This window comes from Halichoerus grypus, chromosome 4, assembly GCF_964656455.1.
Source record: "Halichoerus grypus chromosome 4, mHalGry1.hap1.1, whole genome shotgun sequence".
NCBI classification, from domain to species: Eukaryota; Metazoa; Chordata; class Mammalia; order Carnivora; family Phocidae; genus Halichoerus; species Halichoerus grypus.
Window position 1 is genome coordinate 178,493,384 of NC_135715.1, and position 25,390 is coordinate 178,518,773.

Sequence of the window (25,390 nt, forward strand, 5' to 3'; positions counted from 1 at the left end):
GCATGAGAAATGAAGAAGCATCCCGGCAACTCTAACATCCAAGACACAGTGGAGGGAAGCTCAGTTGTTGTTATTATTATTATTATCATCATTATTATTATTATTATTTTGCTTTCTCACACATCTGTGCCAAGCCTTCACCACGCACAGGGACCATCTCTCCTCACCTCTACCTTTCCTACCTTAAACTGAACAAGGACAAGGATAGATGCAGTTTTGCGGGACCTGAAGCTTTTATAATTTAGGGAGCCCCTCTTGAGAAGTAAAAAACCAACGTATCTTCATTTTGCCACATTTGCCAAAACCTAATGGCATGAAGATGCGTGGGGTCCCTTCCAGAGCCTAGAAGGGCTCACACAGGTGAGGATCCCTGAAACTCAAGGTCCATCCCCTCTATGGTGAGCTCCCCTCCGCCAAGGACTCCTCTTTCATCCTCCACTTGGGGGGACCTAGGGGAGATGTCCACTGTTGCTGCATACCCGTGTCTGCTGTCATTTCCTAATACTTATAAAACATTGATCAGGTCTAAGTGCCAACACTGGGGGCTCAGCAGGAATTCAAGATCATTTGATAGTTCACAAATATGACAGGCTGTTTCAGAACCCCATATATCATAGGGGGAATAAATCCCAGCTATTCCACGGGGACATTCATGGCTTATATCCTCCAAAGCAAAGTGTTGCTGAGGCTCTCCAGGACCCCAGCACTGAGAGTCTGGGAGTCTCAGGCCTTCCAGAAGACTCCTGGAACTGATACAGTGCACTTTCCAGAAGCTTTTCCAGCCCGCAGATCCATCCTGGCTGCCCCCTGGACCCTAGTCCCCTTGAGGAGGGGAGCCTCATTTCTTCTGGGCTCTGACATCAGTCCAGGTGCCACTAGAAGTGTGAGAGCTCAGGCGCCTGGGTGGCTCAGTCGGTCGAGCATCTGACTCTTGGTTTTGGCTCGAGGTCATGATCTCATGGATCGTGGGATCAAGCCCTGCATCAGGCTCTGTGCTCGGCAGGGAGTCTGCTTGAAAATTCTCTCCCTCTGCCCCTACCCTCCTTCTCTTTCTCCAAAATCAGTCAATCAATCAATCAATCAATCTTAAAAAAAAAAAAAGTGTGAGAGCTCAGATCAGATGCCTGTTCCTTGGGGAGGTTTTTGACTCAGGCAAGATGGGCCCCACAGTGCCCTCCCAGACTTTTCATGTTCTTCTGGCCCTGCTCTTTGCCAAGAAGCCCAAAGAACACAAGCCAAGGCTCTTCTCTGGCACCCGGGAAGTTGAGAAAATCCATCTGTGATGGAGAATGTTCCTGGCCTCACCTGGACCTGCCTCCTCCTGGATAGCTCACCGGTGTACCATGCCCTGGGAGATCATACTCACCAGCAAGAAGCTCCCTCATTTTAGAACTAGTCTTGCCATTCATCGTAAAGATAGGATCTACAGGGGTGTGTTTGAGGGGCAACAGAAACCTATTCCTTGCCCACCCCCCCCCAATGGTTTCCTTCCTACGTGGATACCTGGAATTCTACCATTAGGGATTCGTTCCTCCATGTTAGGTTATCAGCTCCAAGGGTCCTCTTGGAAACTGCCAACATCCCAGGGAGAGGTAACCAGTCGAGTCTCGATGTGAATGAGGAAGAGCTTGGTGGAAGCATATGTTACGTGTGTGTGTGGAGTAGGGGTGCACGAGAGGAAGATAAGCCAGATGGGAGCGGGATAGGGATGGGGGACACAGGGAACATGGGAGACAGACCTCCCTCTTTTTACCCAAGGTTAGCCCAGAGAGGCCTTTGTGAAAGGAAAATTGGGGGGGGGGACATTTTCAAAGGATTTGAAAGGTGGAGCACTGGGGGTAGGGAGAAAAAGCCCAAACTTCTTCTGGTAATATCATTTCCTATAAACTATACTTTGAGTGAAGTTCTATTTTTCCTAAAGCTTTTCCAAACGGATTTTCCAAGTACCAGGAATTTCAATGTGAAAGATAGTCATTGTCTTTCCTAATGAATTTAATTTGGGTTTTCAATTTAAAAAAAAAATAAAAAGGTTTCATTTCAGGGGAAGAATTGTTAGTTTAAACCAGTAACATTAAATTATAGTAATTCAATAAAATGATAAATTTAGACAGCAAACAAAATTCAGACCGAATTTGGTTTTCTACGTCATCTGTATTTTGTAATAAGGAAATCGGTCCTCTTCTTATCTGCCCAAGGTATATGCTAATACTCCATTACAAAGAAAAGCCTGCACAGTGACTTAGTTTCAATTTCCCCGAAAAAAGGAGAGACCACGTGACACAAGAGTGTGCCCAGTAATGAGTCCTTGCTGCGACCTGCAGAAGATCTGTAGGTGCCCACCCTCCACTGACCACTTACTGAGCCTCTGAGGAAAACAAGGTGAGGTGGTCTTCCCAGCCACCAACTGGCTTTCAGCTCAGGAATGCCCTGAGACACACCAGCTGATACTTTCCACAGGCAAGAAGAAGACACTGAAGAGTCGAGGCCCAAAAATTTCACTGAGAAGAGCCCAGAAGCCAAATCCCAAATCGGCCAGTTGAGTTTCCACCCTGGCCTCCATCTTGGAACCCATCCCCTGGATGACAGGGGACCTGCCAAGACCCCAGCATCCCTCCAGCCCCTGGACTCTTCAGGCCGGCTCTCTGCAGTTTCTGACCTGATGCTGAGATCCCAGTCTCCCATTTGCCATCTTTTTCTCAGACAAAAATTCAGCAAGTATTCAGAGCTTGGCAGGGCCAGTGACCACAAGCAGACATTGGCTTCCAGTAAGAAATTATAGAAGTTGCTTTCTGCCACCCTCTGATAAATGTGTGTCGTGCTCACACAGGCCCCGGATGTGCCCTGTCTGCACAAAAGCCAAGCGAGTCTACCACCTGGAAAGTTTCCACACTGGATAGTTTCCCAAATCATATTCCTCGCTGGTGTACTGCTAGTCTCCCCGCCCCCCCAGGCGCTGTGAGGAGACCCTCGTTTATGGACCCCCAGCCCCTTTTAGAAATGCTCTGAGAAAACGTTAGAAGCTCCAATCTTTTTCAAAGAGAACCAATGATTCCAGACACTGAGATCCCATTCATTTGCAAATCATGAAATGGAAAGTTATTTCCCCCAATGAACCCATGGGTCCCTTTTTATTTTAAAAAGCGACAAATCTACAAATCAGGAAAGGGAGCTGCTCTCACAACTAAGTCCCTGTTTGCTGACAAGGAGCCAGCCCCCTGGACAATGCTCCCCCTTTACCTGCGTGGGGGAGAACAACGCGGGGATGTGTCAGAATCTAAAGTTTGGTTACTCCGCCGACGTGGGTCTGAAAACCACATTATTTTCTCCGGTCTAAATTTCTGTTGAGAACATCACAGCAATCTGACAAACAAATCAAAATTTCTTCCAAATTAACCCTCCCTAGGCCCTCCTTCTTGTGTGGAGAGCTGCATACTTGTGCAGGTAGTAATCAGATGTCACAAATTATGGGCCTGATTCAATCCAAATTATGCACAGAGCTGGGGGTCGGGGGGGAGGGAAAGCTGCTTTTGATTCTTCTCAGCTCTTTACAGATGCTCTTAACACCAGGCCTGTTTACATGTCCAAACTGACTCCTTCAGATTTCCATAAGCAAGTCAGAGGGGAAACAGGGAGAGAACCCAGAGCACCCATCTAGCTGCTTTCTAAGGAAGCACAGATGAAAGTTCTGGTATGAGGAGAGCGGACTTTCTGCCTTAGCCTGGCACAAGTGTGCTCGAAGACTGGCGGCGAGAAGAGTCAAGACAGAAGACTGGTTTTGTTTTTCTGTTATTTTTTTAAAACCAAATCAAGATACTGCTTTTCAAAAATAAATCCTTAGCTCCCAGCTCATTCTCCTATTTCTGAAAGGCCCATTCCTAAAAAGGAATGACCTGAAACATTTACTTCATAATATTTATTGGCGTTCACCTCTTCCATTTTCCCAAGACGGTTTGGAGAGGGTTGTTTTTCTCCTATGGTTGGAACATGGTTCTTTCTGGCTCATTTCACAGACTCAGACTCCCAGCTTAGGTAAGCCAGGTACTGAGCAGCATCAACAACTGAATTCCTGGGCATCAGATTTAAGGGAAAATAGGCCGAAATGATTTGAGGGAGGCAAGGTATGTGCAAAAACATAAAAAGTCCTTTGTGCATTGAAGGGAAGGGATACATGCCCCTTAAAAGTTTGTAAAATTAAAGATCAGCCTTTACCAAACTCAAGAAACCCCAAGAACACCAGGCCAGCCCTTCTCAAAAATTAGAAATATAAGACCCTATTTTATTATTCATGATCTGCTCTCTTACTAGTTCAACCCTGATTTGGTGACCCTGACAGACAACTTCTCTTTTGTAACTAAACAATCAGAGTAAGTTGCCTTGAAATTGTTATAAAATTGTCCATAACTTTTCCAGCACAGAAAGAAAAATAGCTAAGAATGCTTATCATAAATATGTTAATATATGATGAGGGGGCAGGGAGTGAAATGAACAGTAGACAAAAAATAAAATAAAATAAAATAAAAAGAGGAACCAAAAAGTCAAAGAGAAAAAGCTTTCCTTGGATTTAGAGAATGTTCCATTTGGAGCAATAACAGATTAGAGGAATTTCCAGAGGATAGTCACTGTTGGCAGAACAACTCCCTAAGCAGAAATTTCAAAACCTGTGCTCTAATAAATGTACAGTGGTAGAGAAGAGTGTTTCGTTTTTCTCGTGCTCGTGGCCATGGGCAAACACGCTTCTGCACCATGTTTGCTAAGCATTCCCCTGTTTGTTCTCAACGCAGTACCAAAATTCCACCAAAGCTATCAAAATTACAAATGCCTTCCCTTTGTCCTTACCATGGACAAATTATTTCACGAAGAAACACACACATGTGCCAAATGGTGTCGTTCGATTGGAAACTACCTAATGCTAAATAAATCATTTGCCAAGGCAATGGAATACTATACAGCTGTACAAACAGGCTGTGGAGGCCACCAGGCCCTGATGCGGAGTAATTGCCGAGATACAGTCTCAAGGGGGCAGGGAGGGGGCGTGGGAAGCAAGGCACAGGACAGTTTCTATAGTGGGCTACCATGTGCGCGAAAGGAGAGAACATTTTTAAGAGAGGGAAATATAATTATTGATGCATAGACTCTCTAGAAAGGTGACCAAGATACTGAGGGACAAGGATGGGAAGAAAACCTGTTACTGTCTATCCCTCTGTATCTTCGGAATTATGTAAGAGTGAATGTTTTACCCCGCCAAAATAAATAGGATGATTTAAAGATGAAATCTGACAAAGTATATATTTCATCTGAATGTTTGCATCCACAAGAGGCCAATCCTTGCAATCAAAGAACACTTCCCTTTTGAGGCTGAGAGTTGGCCCCCATAATCCAGGAGTCCTCCTGCATCTCAAAGCCTTCGGGGTGGGGGTGGGGAGGCAGCAGGGTCCCGAAGGAAGGCCCCGTGGCTGGCCAGCAAGTTTTTATCTGTTCACTGGGGGCCGCCAACCAAGGCGCCCCGGCTGCCTGCCGGGCTGCCTAAGCCCCAACAGCTGCATAAACTTGCCTTGCCCCAGCCTGACCTATTTCGGAGACAGGTCAGACCAGTGCATGCGGGGATAAGAAAACAACCTTCCTTCTCCGCAGTGGCTGTACTAGCAAGCTGCTCCAGTGGGGGAAACGTGGGGCAGGAGCTCTCCAGACCCCCAAAAGCCTCACAAGCCAGGCTATTTGTTTTCAACTCTGGCATTGCACCCCGGATAACACACAAGTCCTGAGCTTTGGGAACTGGATGGAGGGAAATCAAATAGAAAGGTCATTGAAATGTATCCTCCAGCTTAACGAATGCTACTTTGGAAAGTTTCTTTAATATTTGTGAACTCAAATTTGATAGGAGGGGGGTTAAGTAGAATCATGCACAAAGAAAGAGGAATGTACACAGTCTCACGTGCGAAGCTAAGAAGATACTTAAGGACAATGAAGTAGCCTCAAGAGGGGACAGAATGAGAAATTGTGCAAAAGCAATTCTGTAAAATGAAGCATTGCAAAGAATTTCAGGAGCAAGAAAGCATGCATGCATGAGACCTATTTTCAAAAAGCAACCTGTTTGTCAATCTCTGATGGAGCAAAAAGAACCTGTTGAAAAACAAACAAACAACGAAAGAAAGAACAAAAGAACAAAAGAAAGAGAGAAGTTCAATTTGGAGGACTCTGAAAAAGCCAAGTTAATCTAAGAGAGAAAAGTAATCTTTACCGAAAACTGGGAGAAAAATAACTTAGAAATATCTTCTGACATCTCAGTGAATGGCTTTAGAATTTTGTTATTTTTCTTATCTGGTAAGTCAATAAAATCTATTATATTAAATAGTTGCTTGCAAACTCAATTTTTTGACTCAGTTAAAGTGAAGTGTGTGTGTGTGTGTGTGTGTGTGTTCCTTCATTGTTGCTCCTAAGCCCTGAATTAAGCTTTTATCTGCCTTTGGGCAGAGCCCATCTGCCAGCAGGCTGGTCACTTTCTGCATGTTCAGAGGGTTTTCTCCCCCAGGATTTTGAGTCTTCCTATGATACATGTAATTTGTGCACAACTTGCATCTTCTCATTTTCTTCTCATATCGCCCTGGGAAGTTGGTATGATGTGCCCCATCTTATAGATGTCAAAACTAAAGTTCAAGGGGTCACAACTGAGATGTGCTTGGTCATAATTTTAGAGTAAAATAAGATTTACAAGAACAGGCCACTTTTGCCTTGGGTGCTGGTTCTTACAGTGCAAGCAAAGGCAAGAAAAGGGACTTGGGGGCGTGTTTAAATCAGAACAGACAAGAAACACTCAAATGCTTTAGTGAACCTCAATCAGGAAACTGGCCAAGTAGGGATTCAGAAAGAAGAAACCTGTTGCTTTTCTTATAATAAAATGAATTGGACCAATTAATTTTCTTTAGTTCATGTTAAGCTCAACCATGGTAATTGAGACACACACACCCACACATACTCACCCCCACTGGCCAAGATTTTCTTAATCATGATAATATATTTGAATATTGAAAGAATTTTAAAATGCATTTGAAGATAGACTCTATAAGTCTACAATTATTTTAAAATAAAATGTATTTTTAAAGAGATAGGCCCTGTAAGGGAAATAAGGAAGATATTAATATCTCTATACAATGCCCAATTGCTTGTTGACTGGATAAGTTATGTCTATTCTAGGGTTTGCCAAAGGAAAAAAAAAGATAAAAGGGGTATGTTAGCATATCTATGTACCTATAAAATCACCAGCCTACAAATGTAGGCTTTCTATTAAAAATGAAAATTTGTATGTCACCATATAAGTATTCACTAAGAAAGTACACAAAAATTAAACCAATCCCATGTTACACTATAAATTGCAAAGCAATTAACTTTCCTTTCTTCACTATTCTACCCTGACTTATTTATTGCTTCCATCTAATGACATAAAGGCAGGGACATTTAAATCTGCAGTTGTCTCCAGAAATATGCCTATCGGCCGATTACAAAAAATTCTAAAAATTTACATTTAAGCCTCCATAAAACTATACTGTTTGAACTCACAATATGACCCTGGACATTTTTTAATGCTAAAAATCAGTGGTATTTCCTCTCCCTCAGTTCCATGTTGGTCAGCCAAGAAGAGTCTCCCACCTTGTTCATAAAGCATTTTGATTAGCTATTTTTAAATGGAATCCATCGATTGGCTCCTAGAACCGAGATGTTATTACTATACTGCTGTAGACGCATTAAATCTGGCCAAAGAAAAGTACGTACAGTCACAAAATCCCTAAATGGGTTGAAGGAGACAAATATCCAGCTAGGTTGTTATTGCCTGTCATGAGTTCTAATTTGTTTTACTGAGGAAGATTGACTTCCCAATCCCTGCAGTAAGGAGGGCATAAAAACTCAGACTACTTTGATCAAGCTGCTTCACCCCAAAGAGAAGAGATTCTTTGTTGTTGTTGCTGTTGTTTACTTAAAATCCTGCAGCAAAAATCTAAATGCTACAAACTTTGCTGCATGCAATGTACAAGGTAAAACTCTTTCTCAGGATTTTCCTTCCTAGGAGAAATGTGCATCAAATCAAATTCTAAATTTTACATCACCCTTTAGTAATATACACTTTCTTCTTTAAAGAGAAGTGGCCACTTCCGTAGCAGAAGTTATCTGTTTGTCTTTTCTTAGTTTTTATCAGGAAGGATTAGGAAAACAGACATTGAAGGTAAGAATTCATTGAACCTTTCCTCAAGCATCCTCAGCAACTACTTTCCATGGGTTTCATATTTTCTTTTAACAATGGTAAAGTTTCTAACTCATCTCCCTCAAATAGATGTTTTGTAATGTTAACGGGCGTTTTGATAACTGTGCTTGTTCCTTCCAAGTTACAAACTGAAATTATATATATTCTGGTTATTTGGGAGCATAATCCTAACACAGATAATTTGAGAGAAAGCTTTCTTAGAAGACAGATGTTCTGATTCCAGCAAAAGTTCAATGCTACTGGGGCTCAGTGTTTGGCCCAACACTGTAAGACAGAGCTGAGACCTGAACTGTGACATTCTCCACCAGAGACCAGCAGCAACGGGGCAAGAAAATATTTCCCAACAGAGCAGAAGATGGTCCCCTGTTCCCACCTTGGTGTGCATCTTCCAAAAGAAGGGCAACTTCTAAAATTCCCTTTCACTTTCTCTGATCACAGTTCCTCAGCTAAAGGCAGCCAGTTCTTTTTTTTTTTTTTTTACAATAATATCAAAATCGTATTTAATCTTTCCCAACTTTATTGAGAAATAATTGGCATAAGCCAGTTCTTGAGTCAGTAATTCTGCCTTGGTGCTGAGATCAGGCCCAATTTAGAGCTCGATTCTGCTGCCCTCCCTGTCAGTACATGAACACATAGTCTGTTGCCCAAGGGGGGAAAGTTACTTTAACTCCATATGTATATGAAATATACATGTACATGTGGAATATGCAACAAAGAACTCTCTAATGCTGCATCTGGACCCAGGACAAGGTAACCAAAACAGATCTGAGCTGACTCACCCTTCCAGCTTAATCCATTTCAGGCAGTTGCTCTACACAGAAATGATTGGGACTATATCAAAGAACATTTGAGCATAGGTCGAATATTAATTAATTGGGAGATTATAATAGAATATATTTGAAAATATCCACTAGTGGTTCTGTACGTCAAGACTCATCTTGTTCAAGAGTGAACAAGAAAAAATAAAAATAAAATGAAATAAAGATACAGCCCTTTGCACAATTATTTAGTAGTGCAATGAGCACAGTCAGAGGAGGGGATTCAGGAAGACAGATCCATGATGCACATTTGAATATCCAAAGCCTGAATCTGGCATAAATTTCACCTCAGTGATTTGTTGGCATTTGCAAATTAAGCACAGAGATGGTATTTCCAAAAAAGCCCTTGCAGGAATTTTAGCTCTCATAATAAAAGAAAAAAAAAATCTATCCAAATATATTGAATTCTTAAGCTAAAAAAAAAAAAAGGCTAATAGTTCATCTAAAAATCAACAGCCAAAAAGTCATAAAATCATTCAGGGAAAGATTTTTCCTAGCATTCAACAGCAGGGCTGAATAAGAATTGGGAGGCTCTGCTGTTACCTCAAATTCTGATGACTCTAGAAGTGTAATCCATTGGACAAATGAGCTTTTATTTTGTGCAACGGGATAAAGTTTACTGCCAGCATAATTCATAGTGACGAACTTACAAATAAACTCTAACGATGCACAAACTATACACACAAATACATGTCTACTCCTACATTGTAGGGGGTTAAGAATATACAGGAGACTCATATAACCATCTATAAACACACAAAAATATAGAAACACATGTAGAGAAATGTAGTCAGTATAACTCCCAGTTTCCCGTGTATTTAATTATTCCCCACTCAGTTTTATATAAAAAATCTGACATCTTTCCTTTACATCATTCCAGCTTAGAAGGCAACTTTGGCGAAAGAAAGTTCCATATTTAAAAATTTAGGGACATGCGGATAGTAGCTTCCCTGCCTCCGGCCACCCTCCAAAAATGAGAATCTATTTGATGATAAATTCACCATCTTAGCCTAAGCTCTAAACAAGAAATCACCATAGGATAATTAAAAACACCCCATGAATCTCTTCTCTACAAACCTACGACATGTAACTGGTTTGGGTTCCTATTTCTTAAAGAGAATTTGGTCAATCCTCCTTAGAGGTTTCAGAGGAAAAGGAGGATTTTCCAAGACAGATAAGTTGAAATGATCCCGCTTTGATCTCTGTGGTTAAGAATCCCTCACAATAGAAGATGGCCACTGAGGGGCCGCGATCCCGGCCTTTTAATGGGTAACAATGCTATCAACAAACAGCTACTTAATCAATATTTGGCCAGAGCTGCTGAAAACTTCCTTTTCAGATTTTAATTCCTAGTTGTAAAACAACCCTAGAGCAGCCAGTGAGATAAGGCATTAAACTGACTGCTTAATTGTCTGTTAGTGTCGTGTTAGTTATATATGTACATTCTTAATGGTTCCTTAATCTTTATTTACCCGCATAAATAAGTTACCTGTCTAGAACCCCACCGAACTGAATATTTCTGTCCCCAGTCCTGGACAAACTCTCACTCTTTATTTGTTGCCGCTGTTGTGACTTTTAATTTTCGTTTGCTATTTACTTGTGCACGACTTAAACATTTAACCTCATGGTTAGGAAGGATTTTTTTTTTTTTTGTCTTCAAAATATATTTATTCGTGGATATTGCAACTGAGCTCAGTGGCGACGCTCCTATTCTCCTGATTGATTTCCGCACATCCCACTCTCCTGAACCAGGGCGCACTTGCTGGTTCTGCCTCACCGCCCCCGCGGGTTTTATTGCGAAGCCCTGGGGACTCTTAAATGACCCTTCAGTAATTATTACGCACTTGAAGCCCCTACGTCCCCGTTCCGGTGCTATCAACAATCAAATCAAGCCCCAAAATAAACATACGATTTCAAGCATTAATTAGAAAATCTGCATGTTTTCAATAAGGCTAGAAAGCAAACATACAGCAGCCAACCAAACAAAACAAACAAGCAAAAAGGAAAAACCTACAAGACCCGAATTCTGGTGGTTTGCTTTTCTTCTTTCTTTCTTTCTCTCTTTCTTTCTTTCTTTTTTCTTTCTTTCTCTCCTTCCTTCCTTCCTTTCTTCCTTCCTTCCTTCTTTTTTTTATCATCTGAACAGAATACCGTTACCGCTACGTCCCTGAAAAAAACGCAGCGCGGCGTTTTAATTTCAAGTTCTGATATTTCCAATACACTTTTAAATGGGTGCTATTTCCTTGTTGAGTATCGCAAGGGCTTCAGAAAACATAAAATTCACTCAAAAGACTAGAGGCGACATTGGGGTCAAATTTGGGATTCTGACAAATGGACTTGGAGAGTGGGCTGTCCACTTTAATAAAGGTTCCGATGCCACAAACCTAAGATCTTATACCCCATGATTTCAGTCTGTGGGAAAGTTCCTCCCCCGCCTCCCCCGCTTTGCCTCGCGCCAAAATGTCCCTCCCTGCTAAGTCGGGGGGAAGAAACGGCCTTCCGTTCCTTTCGACTTCAGTCGCCCCCGTTAATGATAAAGTGCTCCTTTCATGATTCCGTTGGAAATGAAATATTTCAAGGGTCTTTAAAACTTTTCTGCGTTTTTAATTGCTTTCTCTTATGCCCCGCTGAAAAGCTGACGTCGTCCTAGTTATTTCAGAAAAGCTCACACGTGTACAAACAAAACGGGACTCGAGCAAAACTTTTCTCACTTTCACCTTCTCAAATTAAAAAAAATAATAAGTAGACCTGCTTTTCATAAATGTCAAATAGGAAGGGAGAGATATGAACGGAGTAGAAGCCTGAAGCGACCTATGCTTGGGGTCTTTTAGCCTAATCTTGGAAATTGTTGCAAACCTCCCACGCTCACTAGTGATTTTTAAAGGGGGACAGCGAAGTCCTATGAAAGTGTATCTCCAGTCCCAATCAAAACATCAATTGGGCAATCTGGCCTCTCTCCCCCTGCACTCCCGAGCTACCACTTCAAAGCCCGCTGCAACAAGTCAGTAATTGTAACGTTGCATCTAAATATTTAAGCGAGAGTCTTGCCGTCGCGTGTCCCATTTACAGTCCTCATCTGTCCTCTAATTCCATTACGGCACAAAGCAAAAATGTTTCCTAAAACTCACAAACAGGAAAAGCGTCACCCTGCTGGAGGACGAGGACGAGGAGGAGGAGGAGGAAGAAGAGATGAAGGAGCAGTTTCTATTGATTAGTCACTGCTTTTGTGTTAAGGGCTTTCTTTAAAATAAAAAAAATGGGGGGAGGTTGCAGAAATTTCACTAATGTGAGCCTCAGGCAAGAGAGGAAAAAAAAAGGAGAAGGGGGGGGAGGCGGGCTGTGTCTAGATGAAAGTGAGAAGGACATAAAGGAGGCAATTGAGTCGGCTGCAGCCCGGCGAGCTAAGCTTCGAGCCGGCCGGAGCGCAGGGGAGGGGGCGGCGCGGCGCTTTGGCGCAGGGCGCAGGAGTGGGGGCCGACCCATTGTGGCGGCGCCCGCGGGCCCGCTCCGCCGCGCTGGGGGAGGAACAGAGGCGCCCATTGAGTGGCCGCAGCGGAGGCTGTGCCCACGGCCCCCGATGCTGCGACCGGGGCCTGGCTCCTCCGACTGCGCCTGTTCCGATCTCGGTGCTGGCCGGAGGGCCGGGACCAGGCGCGGGGGGTGGCCGGCGGGGGCGGGGGGGGGGGTTGCTGTCCCCGGCCTCCCAACCTTCTCATTCCACCCGGGCAAAGGAGCTGGAAGGATGGACCCAGGAGGGGTACACAGCGTCCAGTGCGCGCCAGGGCTCAAGGGCCTGAGCGCACCGAGTCTGCACGCTGAGCAGCTCTTGGATTGGGCAAGGGACAAGGGAAAGTTGAGAAGGTAAAAGGGGTCACCTAGGAGAAAGGCCACACACTGGAGAGAAAAAATGAGAGCAGCTCTGACGTCTTTCAGGGTGCCTCTCTTCCTGTGTCCTACAGCCTGACAAGCAGAAAGATGTCCCCTGGAAAGCCAGTCTTAACATCCCCCCCCTTCTACCCCCCAAGGAAGCTGGAACCTCCGGAGAGAGCGCGTTGCCCTGCTCAGGGCACCCAAAGGTCCTTTCTTGGCCAGCCTCTTCCCTCTCGGCCAGGGAGCTCAGGTTGCTTTATCAACATTCATTCTATTTTACAAGCAGGGCAGCCGGTGACTTTTGGTGCCCAAACAACAGAGGTAATTTTTTTTTTTTTTTGAGGTTTCTAGACTTCCCTTTAAACTACACTTCACTCTGTCCTCTCTCTGTGCCCCTCTTGCCCTCCAGGGCTTATCTGGAAAAGGAGCTAGAGCCGCTAAAAAGAGGGACACTGCATCTTCTCTGACAACCCCAAATTAAATTAGGCTTCAGCCTCTGCGGAGTGTGTGTGTTTTCAACGGTACAGCCCCCGCTGGGGAGAATACTCTGATTTTAAAAATGGTAGCAATTGCCCTTGAATGGCAGCCGGCCCAGCTAGACGGCCCAAAAGACTAGAAACATTTTGTAGGTGAAATAGCCACTTTTTCCACGCTGGAGAGTCCATAAAACTTCCTGGCGCAGAAGCTATTGGAGCTCATTGAATAATTCATCCCTCATTGCAAGCCCATAATGTCTATTCTCGGCCTTTTGTGGAGCTGTTTTCTCTTCTTTTCTCCTTGAATTATAAAAAGGTTGCCTTCCTTTGTTCACATCAAGCTGCTGCGAGCTGGAGCTTTGTCTAGGCCGAGCTAAAGTGTGAGTTTCAATGGACTCTCCAGGCTTTGTCTCCCAAGTTCATCTCCAAGTGTAGATTGTGTAGAGAAGGCCTTCTTTGTAAAAGCTGGAAAAGTTGTACAAATGTTTGACCAGCTCATTTGGGGTGTTTTGTCTCCTGGGCCTCAGTTGCCTGTGCTGCCAGGGAGCGGCCGGTCTGCCGCCGGGGCCCCCAGCAACAAGTAGCAGAGCCGTGCTACCCCCGTGCTGCTTCCTGAGCCTCTCCGATAGCTCTGGGCTTCTTGCCCCTCTGCCCACAGGGGCCCGTTGGGTTTGGGATTGGCTGGTTTCTCTCCTTCCTCCCTCCCCAGTACCTCTCTGCTGCATCTAGGCCTGGAATAAAAGCCGGGATGTCGCCTAAGACACTAGAGCAGAAAAGCACCCCTCCCAAAGGAGGGGCTTAAACTAAGACCCTGTGAGTCCCCTGCTTTTAAGGAAAGCAACAGCCTATGTATCTCCCTGCCCAGCCTGCCGTAGTTTTTGGTGTCTTTTCCTGATTGCCTGAGTGTCCCAGAACATCGACGCTTCTGTTGATCCCTGAAATCAGCTGTTTGGGTTTGTCACATCCAAATCTAAGTGTCTCTTCAAGGTCGTGTACAGATTTTGCATTGGTTTGTAAAGCCGTGGCCAGCCACTGGGTTGGGCAATGAAAGCAAAAGAAGTGACCAGCTTTCCACCCACAGTCCTACTCTGGAGGCCACCTGCTGAGGGTACAGACCCAGCTGGTCACAGAGGGTGTCCAAGCCCACCTGGAGAGCCACCTACCCTTCCTGGGCAAGTCAAAACTCAACTCCACCCACCAAAGCCCCGGGCCCTGAAGGGGCAATTCAAGGTGTGGCAGGGACGCCAGGCGCCTCCCGACCCTCTGTGACTTGGAAGAGGTGTGACCATCCCCAGGGCCAAAACTGCAGAGTGGAAAACTGCTGCAGGGATCCCTTTCCAGTTCAACTTCCACGGGTTGGCTTTCCTTTTGGGGAGAGGGGGACACCTTTAGATTCTCCAGACCATGTGTGGCAGGTATAAGGGAAGTAGGCTGCACTTCATGGCTCCAAAGGAGAGACTCTCTCTTGATGATGACAGGTCACAGCCAACAAGGAGCAGGTGGCCCGCACCTTTGGGTGGAGACAGGGCACCAACACCGCGGCCCCAAGAACCCACATCTTAGGCTGATTTTCCTTCCTAGACACACACACACAGAAATCAAGCCCCATCGCATTTGAAAACCAATTTATAGCACAAAACAACCAACTTACATATATGTATGTATGATGTATTATGTATGTATTTATAAGGCAGTCAACGTGGTGCAACTCTGGGGCCCCACTGCCCGCAAAGAGTTTTGAGTCCTTCTCTCCCCACCCCTTCTCTAATAATGGGAACCCCTCTGAAGATCTGGGTTTTTCCTTAGGGCACAAAAGTTCCTTCAACTCCCGGAGGCTCACAGACTGTCCCCAGCCCCTCAAGCGCCCGGTCCCGTACACCTGAGGGCAAGAGGGTAGCCCTGCACCAAACCGCAGTTCGCAGTTCTAGACTCCGAGGGGCTGAGGCTGGTGCAGAAGAAAGACTTATAAAGTAGAAAAAGAAAGAAAAGAGATTTTTGTTTTAATTTCAAGTGCGTCTCTGGTCTTTCACTTGAATGCTCTTCCCCGGGTGCAGTGGATACGAGCGAGGAGGGACCTTGACCCGAGCCGGGGCTGGCCCGCGCGCTCAGGCCGGCGACGTCAGAGCGCGGATGTCGCCGAGGCGCGGGGCCCTGAGCGCGCTGCCCAAGCGCGCCGCGGCTTACCTCGCTCGCTCAGGATGCCGTCGATGCTGTGTTTCGCCTTCTTCTCACTCTCCTCGGCCTCCTTCCTGTCCAGGTCAGCCTCCTCCTCTTCGCCTTTCCCGAATTTACTCCTCAGGATGCGGCTGATGGAACTCACTGGAGGCGGGAGGAGGGTGGGAGCGCGGACGACTGAGCCTTACCAGGCTGTGCAGGAAGGAGCCCCCGAACCCCCAGCCCGGACCCTAGAGCGGCTGCCCTGCACAACTCGCCTGTCTCCTCCTGCGGGGCATCCTCGACCTTCTACCACCCCTTCAACCTCCCACTCTAACCCCCCACCCCACAATCCGCACCTCCAAGGTAGACCCGGCAACTGCGGTCTCTGGCCCTCTCGTCCCGGCGAGAAGCATTTCCCTTTTTCACTCTACAGACGGGGCTCTAGGTCTCCAATCTAAGAGAATTCTCTGGCCAGCCCACCCAGCATCCCCTACCACCACCTGGTATTAGGCCTCCGCGGTCCGCGTTAAGGGAGGAAGAACCACAGCAGACCCGTCCCCTGCAATTCAACTTTTTTTTTTTTTTTTTTTTTGAGGCTATAAAGGGTTTAAATTTCAACTGCTGAATCGTTTCCTATTGTAAAAAATCAAAAGAAAATGCACTCTCCCCCATTTATTTTTTCCAGATTCCCGTCTGGTAAACAAATCCATACTCTGAAATATCTCGTTCTCGCAGGGGGGAAAGGGAGTTTCCTTTTAATTAAAAACAAACTCTCCCGCGCGCCCTCGCGCTCGCCCCTGCGTTCGCCCCTCTTCTCCCTCCGCCTCCTCCTCCCTCCCGGGCCGCCGGGGGCGCCGGATGGTCCCTGGGACTCTCGGGAAAAATCCGGGCCGTTGCCGAAACGTCCCCTCCTTTGCGCACAAGGCAGAGCCTCAGCTGGTGCAGCCCCATCTCCCTTCGGTTGGGGTTACCAAAACATTTGTTTCTCTTTAAAAGGGAGCATCAATATTAATAGACGCCTGGCCTCTGCCTTGCGTTTCCTGCCTTTGCCTCCTCGACAGAAATCCTCTTTGGGGAGCCCTTGGCGGTCTCTCAACCCCAGGACCAGCAGCTCAGCCCCCTCTCGGTAAAACACCAAGAGCGCGTCTGGCTCGTGACTATTTCAGGGCCCCGGGAGGGGCTGCCTCCGGATCGCCCAGATCGATCTTGGGGTGACTGTGGCTCGGATGACCCGCCCGGGGAATAACGTCTGACGGCCGCACCTCAGGAAGACGTTAATGGGCCTGGTACCTGAGGGCACAGTGTTTCGATCACAGACAGCGTCCTTAAGTAATTTGTCTCGAATTTCCCAGCTGAACATGCCCGGGTTCTCTCTTTTGTATTCCTCAATTTTCTTCTCCACGTCAGGCGTTGTCACCTGCTTTAAGAGAACAGGCAGGCAGGCGTTGGTACCCAGTATTCTGGGCCAAATGTGGTGGCCCCACCGCCTCCAGGCGGATCGGGATGCTCCATCTTGCACCCCCAGGGAAGACCCCCTTGTCAGCAAAAGGACCCCAACTCTCTGAAGTTTACTTTTAGGAAGGGGTAGAAGTGAGATCGCCCCACCCCTGGGGACCCTCTTCCTCCCTAGTTAAGCTTGGACAATCAGGATAAAAAAGGAAGAATTATAACAACTTGGGGTGGGGGGGATGGTGTACTTTCTGATCCCTGAAAAGAAAGAAAGTCAACTCCTTACACAGAAACAACATGAAAACGAAACTAAAAAGGGGAGTGTTTGAAAGAGAAGCAATATTCAAGTTAGATCTGCAACTTGTACTTCTCCCCAAAAAAACACAAGATTTTAGCTAAATTGAAGAACAGAATGAAATGCAAAAGCTGATTATATGGGTTTTAAAAAAAATAATCAGAGTGGATAACAAATATGGATAATTTGAGAGAATAGCTCTTTTTTTTTTTTTCAATAAAAGTAGTTTCCAGAGATTCTTGGAGAGGTTGCAAGGGGATCTGGGGCGGAGGGAGGGAGGGAGGATGGGGAGCAGGGTGTTTGGAAGTCTTCAGTTTACCAGAACCCTCCTTTTGATTTTGCCTTGTGGCAACTAGAAAATTATATTGGATTTTCCCCACATGGAGAAGAAAAGACAGACCCTGTGTAATCCCCTCCCACTGAGCCTTAGCCAGTGTGACTCTTTCATTTTTTAAAAGGAACCAAAATAATTTGAGGATAGTACCAAACTGCTTTTTAAATGCCAAGTCATCTCCGCTCATTACAAAGAAAACAAATCACCCAGTTTTTGACTCCCTGAAGACAATTTGGACTGGAGGAGATTGGGGACAGAAGGTGGGAGAGAAACCATTAGAAAACCAAAAGTGGCTCCTTAGATTAGGTTTGGCAAAAGGGCAGTGCAGTGGGTGGGAGCTGGGAAGACTCTTGGGGAAGAAACCAGCAACAGGTGGGCACATACAGCTGCTTGCTTTAGGGGTTTGCTTATTAAAATAATTCGATGAGTATTCTAGGGTTCCGGCACATTTTTAAAAATGCTATAATATCTCCTTTGCAAAAAGGCTGGAGTTTTCCCTTAGCATTTATGGAGGAGCAGCGGCCCAGGCAGCAACCGAATCCTCCCACCCCCACCACACACACACACACACACACACACACCATAGGCCGCTTGAAAAATAACTCCTTGGAAGGCCCCAGATGATAGTGCTTGTCCCCTGCCCCATCTTCTCTAACCCAGGAGACCACAGGCCCCCGCGCTCACCTTGGGCTTGCTTCCGCCAATGGCTCCAGGACGGATGGAGCCCGTCTCCTGGTACCTGCACAGGATCTTAGAGACGCAGCCATGGGACACACGCAACTGGCGGGAGATGACACAGGGCCGGATTCCGTGGTGGGCCATCTCCACGATCTTGTGGCGGATGTGGTTGGGTAGCGGCCTGCCGTTGATGAACACACCGCCAAGCTGGTTGACGCGGCCCTGGCCGAGGGGAGTGGACACTGGGAGCAGAAGGCGAAAAGAGAGGCAAAGGGAAAGTCACTGTGGGAGAACAGAGAGCAGCGGGGAACATGAGCCCACCTCATTTCGCACTCTTTCCCACAATCGGCATGTTACAGCCCAGCACTGAAACTGCTCGACAACCGGCTGCCACCCACAGATGCTTTTCCAATCACATCTGCTCAAATTATTAAGCAATTTCGGGGCACATAGTCTTGTGTGAAGGGAGCAACAAGGGCAAAATAACTTGCCCCAGAGAAACTGTCTTCCTTTTGGGCGAGGAGAAAGTGGCAACTTTGGGGGTAGGGGAGACCCTGCGGCCAGTATCTTGAGGTTTGCTCAAGAAACAGCATCCTGGCAGAGAGAAAAGTTTACCCAGACGCTGGCCTTCTGAAACTCCGCTCCCACCAAACCCTGCTCAATTGGAACCGCTCCCTTACTAAGGGACTTGCAGGAATTGACAGCCCTTGGGGCATCTGGCTAAGAGTGGAGCTCCAAAGGTCAAAGAGGGTCCCGAAAGGAGGCCTCAGGTGGCAGCGCGTGTCACCTGTTACACCTTGGGACAGAGCCGACAGCCAGGTCTGCTCACAGACCCCTTCGCCTCCATTCACGCTCCGGCTATGACATTCTACTCTAGACCCAGCCTGAAGGGCCAGCCAGCTGGATCGGCATCCCCTTCGGGTGCTCCAACCTCGCAAACTCTCCAGAAGGGCTCGAGCGGGCTTGCAAGGCTTCCTGCCTTGGGAGTCCCTTCTGGATGACTAACCCCCAAAGAGTTATGGAAACTTCGAGAGGCCACTTGAGATGAATGGAACTCTAATTAATTAATCAATTAATACTAAAAATTCCAAGCACGATGCCACTGAGTGCCTGCTAGTACCCGTTGCACCGGCAAGAAGATTCTTTCGGAACTAACAAGAGCTTAGCAAATATGGTTGCTGCCGGGGCAATTTTGAGATGCCTCGCGGTGGACAAAATGCAGAGAAGTTGCTTTCTGGTGCTCAGGAGCTGGTTCATCCCTTCCCCACCAGAGCATTTCCAAAACAGCAGAAGAAAGTGGACCAGCCTGGAGCAGGCCTGGCCGCCAGGCTCCACGAGGGTTTGCAGAAAAAACTGCGCTCTCTTTGCAGAGAGTAAATCGAGTGGAGCTGTCGCCCCGACTGTTACCTCCTGGGGTAGGGGTGCCCAGGGAATGGGTTCCCTGGGCACGCTGAAGAAGCCGGTGGAGACCCTCGGTAGAGTGGAGCAGCCCGGCTACCGCCCTGGGCTCCGGGCGGCGCTGAGGCCCTCCCTTACCTTCCAGAGGGAAGCCGCTGCGCGGGTAGTTCTGCCCCGGGCCCGGCCGCATCATCCTGGGCACAGCTCCGGCCAGCGTGGTCATCCTGGGGACAGCTTCGCTTGGAAATTATATCCAGGTGAAGGCGAAATAGAAAGGCAAGCGCGGCGCTGGCGACCCTCGGAAACTCCCCGGAGCGTGGAGAGCCCCTTCCCAGAAAGGCTGGAGAGAGAGGGAGGGACGCGGGGAGGAGGACTGCTAGTCCAGAGCGAGGCTCGAGAAGGAACCGGGGAAAGGGGCGGGCAGGGAGGCCCCAGAGTCCAGGATCGCGAGCCCAGGGCGGAAAAGTTTGGTGCGAGTCTGAGCGAGAGGCCCTGAGGCTGGGGGCGCTGGGGAGGGGGCTCCGAGCGCCGCGACGAGCCAGGGAGGGGGGGTGGGGGCGGGAGCGCGGCCGGCCTGAGTCTCCTCCCGTCGTGACACGGAGTGCGGGGATCCGGGCTCGGGAGCATTTATTAGTTCTTTCACCCAAAGCTTGGTCAGGAGCCCTGAGCTGCGATTGGCCGACGGGGAGACCGTCCCGGGTGGCGGAGACACGCGCTGATTGGGCGACAGCGGCCACTTTCTCTTCCCATCCGCGGCGGTGCCAAGGCCTTGGCCGGCCCGGAGAGGGACCCACGCTGCGCCCCTTCCCCGGAAGAGAAGGGCAGACCCGTGGAAACCGGGAGAGACAGTCCGAGGGAGATGGCAGCTGCAGAGAGAAGAGGAGTCCCTATTTCTCTTTCTCACTCTACGTGTGTCACTCTCTCCCTGACTTCCTATTTCTTTGTCTCTGTCTCTCGCTGTGTATCTCTGTGTCTTTCTCTGTCTCTGACTCTATTGCTCTCATCCCATCTCCTTGTCTATGTCTCTATTTTTCTACTTGTGACTTTTCTCTCTCTCATCTTTCGTGGTTTACTACCACGGGAGGGGGCGCAATTCCAATAAGAAGGCACTGGGAGCCCCCCGGAGGTGTGTAGCCTTCCTTCCTCTGGTCAATGTCCCTTTGGCCTAGGTTTGTTGTAGGGGGCCTCCCGGTGGGGTTCCTCCCAGGAGGAGTCCAGGGTGTGCTGATAAGTGCTTTTGTCTTCTCAGTCTGGGAGCAGGAGTAGTGTGAGGCTTAGGCAGCCATGGGGAGGCCCTAAGACTCACAAGTTGAAGTCTGGGGGGAGGAGGGAGAAGAAAACTGTCTCTTCTTGATTGAAAAACCCACTCTGGGAAGCCGCAGCTCTAAATCTCGAGGTATAGATCCCCAATGCTGCGGCAGAGATGTGTCTATATGTTAAAGTTTTGCCCGGCTGCAGCGTTTGTTCTCAGGAATTTATTATGGTATTCAGACTAAACTGCTGGAAAAATAAAAGGAGCGAAGTCTTGGCTAGGAGCTGAAGTGTCCCCAGCAGGATATGACGCCAGGAGTGTTGTAAAGACTGTCTGTCCTTAGAGAAGGTACCATTGTGCATAGCCTTTTATTTATAACTTGGTAAGTGCCAGCAAACTCGCCTCCTTTACACCCCCGAGTGCCAGCCCCGCGCTCTGCACTGCGCTTTATTCGCTGGAGTCTATTCAGGGACTGTCACTCCGGGACTGCGAGGTATTCAGGGCCTTAATCAATCAAAAGGATGAGAATCGGGCAGGTTTTTCCCTTTGAAATAAAGGAAACAATGACTTCTGGGCTTCAAGTTCCCCCTTTTCCCTTTACGATTTTTGAATTTTTCCTGTGCCGGAGTTCTCCACCTCTCTCTCTCTCTCTCTCTCTCTCTCTCTCTCTCTCTCTCTCTCTCTCTCGGTTTCCCATCCCCCAACTCCTTTGACAGTTTTTACGTGAACTCGGTCCCCAACCCCACTAACCCACCCCCTAATTAAGGCAAACACCGAAGGGAAGATGGTGGGGGTGGGGGTGGCTGGGAGCGCATAGCTGCTCAACCCTCTGAGAGTTGGCCCTTTAAAAATCCACTCGCAAGTGGGAAAAGCAGGCAGCTTTCCGCTGGGCTTCAACACGAAAAGGTTTGACTGACCTCCGGAGCAGCCGAGACAGGCCTCTGGAAACACGGGAAAAGTCTGGACATCTCCTTACCCACCCGGGGGGGGGGGGAGGCCACGTGCATTCACAGTACAAAGGAGAGATGCTGCTTAGAACGAAGCCCTATTTAACCTGATTTTACGTAAAACGATTCAATTTGTCAGGGGGAAAACTTTCTCATTTCCTTTCTGCAAACTTGGTGGCCACCCAAGTCTGTGTCCTGGTCTCCTAAGCCCCTGCTCAAGGATTGCCTCTCGGGAGCTAGGATTTTTTTTCAAGTTTTCCGTCTTCAGAAGGTTGCTTGAGTTGAGCAGACGGCATTTTCTAAGGGCGGCGGTAGTTGGGAGAGGTGGGTGCCCAAAGTGTATTTTCAGAGGGCAAATGCAGACTCAACTCGCCGCTGAAAGGAACCCAGGAACATCCAGGCCTGAGTCTCAAGTGTTGAAGGCTCGGTCTCCAAAGCCTGTGGGCGGTGACCCGACGCTCTCCTCCCCAGAGCTGGCAGATCCGGGAGGGGACGCGCTCGCCGCAGACTCGTTCTCCCGGGTTGCGCGTCCAGCCAGCGTGAGCAGCAGGGCCAGGGAGATCCCGGAATGGAAGTACTGCGGCTTGAACTGGATCTGGAGTACCCACGGGAGCATCCATAAACCAGCCACCACTTGCTATAAAAAATGTACAAATAGAGACCACGAGGGTGTGTGTGTGTGGCTTGGGGGCCTGCAGCTCCAGGGTCTCTCCTTCTCGGCCTTTCCCCTGCCCTGCCAGAGGGCTCTGAGGTTCTTCTGTAGCCCGAGATCAGCTCGGCCCCTCTCCAGCCCGGGCGGCCGTCAGAGGACCCCAGAGACCCAGGGCCGGGTGAGAAGGCACCCTCAGTCTCCCGGTGCTGGGCCAGTAGGGCTGCGGGACCACTTTGGATCTAAAGACTTCGGGGAGTCCAAGTTCCCTGAACTTGGTATCCCTGAAGTCCGACCCCGGAAGGCCAGGACGGCGATGTTGGCTGAGGCTCTCGGGCCTACGGCGCCCACTCGCTGCTAAACCAGACCAGGCCCAGAGCCGGAGGCTGGACAAAGTCGAGCGCAACAGGTCGCGCGGGAGGGCGGGGCGGTTCCCGGTTTTCCAGATTGGTTTTGAGAACGAACCCCGGCTCTACACTTCAGCCACTCCTTCCCTATCTCTGAAGGTTGTGCCTCCCCTTCTTTCCGTGGTCTCTCCGGAAGGAGAAGCTACCACCGCCCTCCCCGCTCCCCAGAGCAGGAAGGGAGTCTCCGCCCAGGCCCCTTCCCCCGTCCCGGGCCTGTGAGCCAAAGTCTCCGTACCGAATCCCGGCACGATGCGGGCGCTAATTAACAGAGGAGTGGCTCCACAGTGGGGCTTGGAAGGCAAGCGCCCCCGCCCTGCGGCCCTGAACACAGGTTTGGGAAGCAGCATCATTTCCCCAGGCTGACAAATTACCCAGAAAGCAGGCAGGAGAGTCTCTGCCACAGTTTGTCCATCCGCGCTATCGGTGCACGTGCAAAACGACTGAAGCCTTGAAGGCAATAGTAAGATAATGGGGGGGGGGGGGCGGAATAACTTGCCGATGCCTCCTCCGCCCATAATTTCAGAGGAACTTCAGGTGAAATAGACAGCCGGCTGCCTGTTCGAGCCCGGGCGAGCATGTCCCATTCACTTGAAGGTTCTTCCGCTCCCGGGTTTGGATGTGTGGATCAACAGTCCCATCGTTGTTGAGTGGCGTCTGTTTGGGCCGCAGGACGCCCTTCAGAGCGCAGCTTCCGCACTTGTGGACCCAGGCTTGAGCCCTTCATGGTCCACGGACTTCTTGTGGCCTCTAAGAGGTGACCTCAGTTCTAGCCAGCCAGACACAGGTCTTAAGAGGAAATTACGATCAATGTAAAATAATATCCCTGACTTGCGGGGGTGGGGGGACGTCTGCCACCCAGGCCTTTTTTGCCCCAACTGGAGGGCCTGGTGCAGGCCCCTCGGAGACGCGCCTGCTGGGTCGCCGGGTCCCAGGCATCGCTCTGCGGTTTGAGCAAACACCATGAAACCCTCGATTCCGCAGAAAGGCTGCCCCGTGTTCACGCGAAGGAAATCAAAGGACCGAGTCCTTGACCACGCGCTTCTTGGCCGGATGCGATGATACCGGATTGGTGAATGCTTGGGTTAAACCCGCGGCCCAGAGCAGCGCCAGGCCGAAGCGACCTTCATTAGGCCCCCCGCAGCTGTTTTGTCAAAAGCTTTGGCGCCGCTATTCTCCCCACTGGAAAATCAGCCGGGATGAGGTCGGATTTAGGGACTGGATGGGGATCTGGGCGCCTCACTGAAATGTGGTGTGGGCCAGCCCCAGTGATTTTTGCCCCTGCGTGCCCCTACGGTGCCCCCGCAGCTGAGGGAGTGGGCCGAGAACGTGTGAGCGGGATCTCAATAAAGAACATATGGTTTGTGGGAAGAAAAGAAGGAAAATGAGGAAAGGAAAAAGAAGAGAGATGGAAAAGAAAAAAATTTTTTTAAAGGGCAGCGAGGGAGGGAGAGAATGAATCTCGCGGCAAATTGTCTCCTACAGACATTTGTTTGGCTCTGCAAAAATTATTTTTATGCAAATGAGAAAGACAAGATGCCAGAGCCCAATTCTCCCGGGGAATAAATTGTCTTGTAAAAAAAATTAGAATAAATCCTCTCTAATCTTCAAAAATGCTCTGCCCAACTCAGTGAATCCACGGGGGTGGAGAGATTTGAAGTTTAGAAGAGAGATTCGACAACTGCTCTACTTGTGAGAATGCAGGTTGTGTGCCTTTGGCGGGGGGGGGGGGGGGGGGGGGGGGGGGGAGTCCTATGTTTTCGTGGGGTAAGGACTGAAGAGTCTTGCCCAGGCAATGTCCGGTGTTGGGGGCAGCCTGGGCCTTGGGGAAGAGACGGGGGATCTGAAGTGGGGGGGGAGTAGAGCTGGAGAACGTTGATGGGAGTGCTGGGGGAGACGCGAGGGTCTGTTGGCTTTCTTTGATGTCTGGAGCAATAAGCAAGGCAAATGACCACGCCAGGAGCTCCTGCCTCAGGGTGTTTGGGGACGCGTTAGGACGAAAAGAGCCCCAACTGGGTTCCGCTCGCAGAACCCTGAGTGGGGGATGGGGTGGGGGAGATGGAGGTTGGGGGTGAAAGGAGTAGACGGGGTCGGGGAAAGCTAACAGGCCTTTCGCTTGGATCAGGCCCAGTCTCTGAATCCATGCGGCTCCAGTGCCCAAGCCAGAGCCCTGAGCCGCCGCTGCTTCCCAGCCCAGATATCTTCAACCCCCGAAGGAAATTTTCCTCCCAGGTGGATTTCAGAGGGAGGGATGCAAGGAGCAAGAAAAGAGAGATCTGGGAGAACAGTGTTCAGACCCGGGTCTCTAGTTAAGCCTGGACGCACATGACAGTGAGGGCAAGGGAGCCCAAGTCAGCAGAGCTGTGAGTAAACCCAGGACCCGCAATCCGCAGGGATTAAAAACTCGCC

At 48.8% G+C, this 25,390-nt stretch overlaps 1 protein-coding gene across 1 annotated transcript in view; it reads right to left on the reverse strand.

Annotated features, from left to right (window-relative positions):
• The window catches only part of PAX3 (paired box 3), a 76,889-nt gene extending 56,579 nt beyond the window's left edge, over positions 1 to 20,310 (reverse strand). Inside the window, exons 1-4 of the mRNA XM_036098682.2 lie at positions 19,868 to 20,310; positions 18,338 to 18,573; positions 16,866 to 16,995; positions 15,603 to 15,737 (exon numbers count right to left, since the gene is read on the reverse strand). Of these exons, the coding sequence (XP_035954575.2) occupies positions 15,603 to 15,737; positions 16,866 to 16,995; positions 18,338 to 18,573; positions 19,868 to 19,952 (586 nt within the window). The 5' untranslated portion in view covers positions 19,953 to 20,310. The remainder of the gene's footprint in view (positions 1 to 15,602; positions 15,738 to 16,865; positions 16,996 to 18,337; positions 18,574 to 19,867) is intronic.
• Positions 20,311 to 25,390: the final 5,080 nt, after the last annotated feature.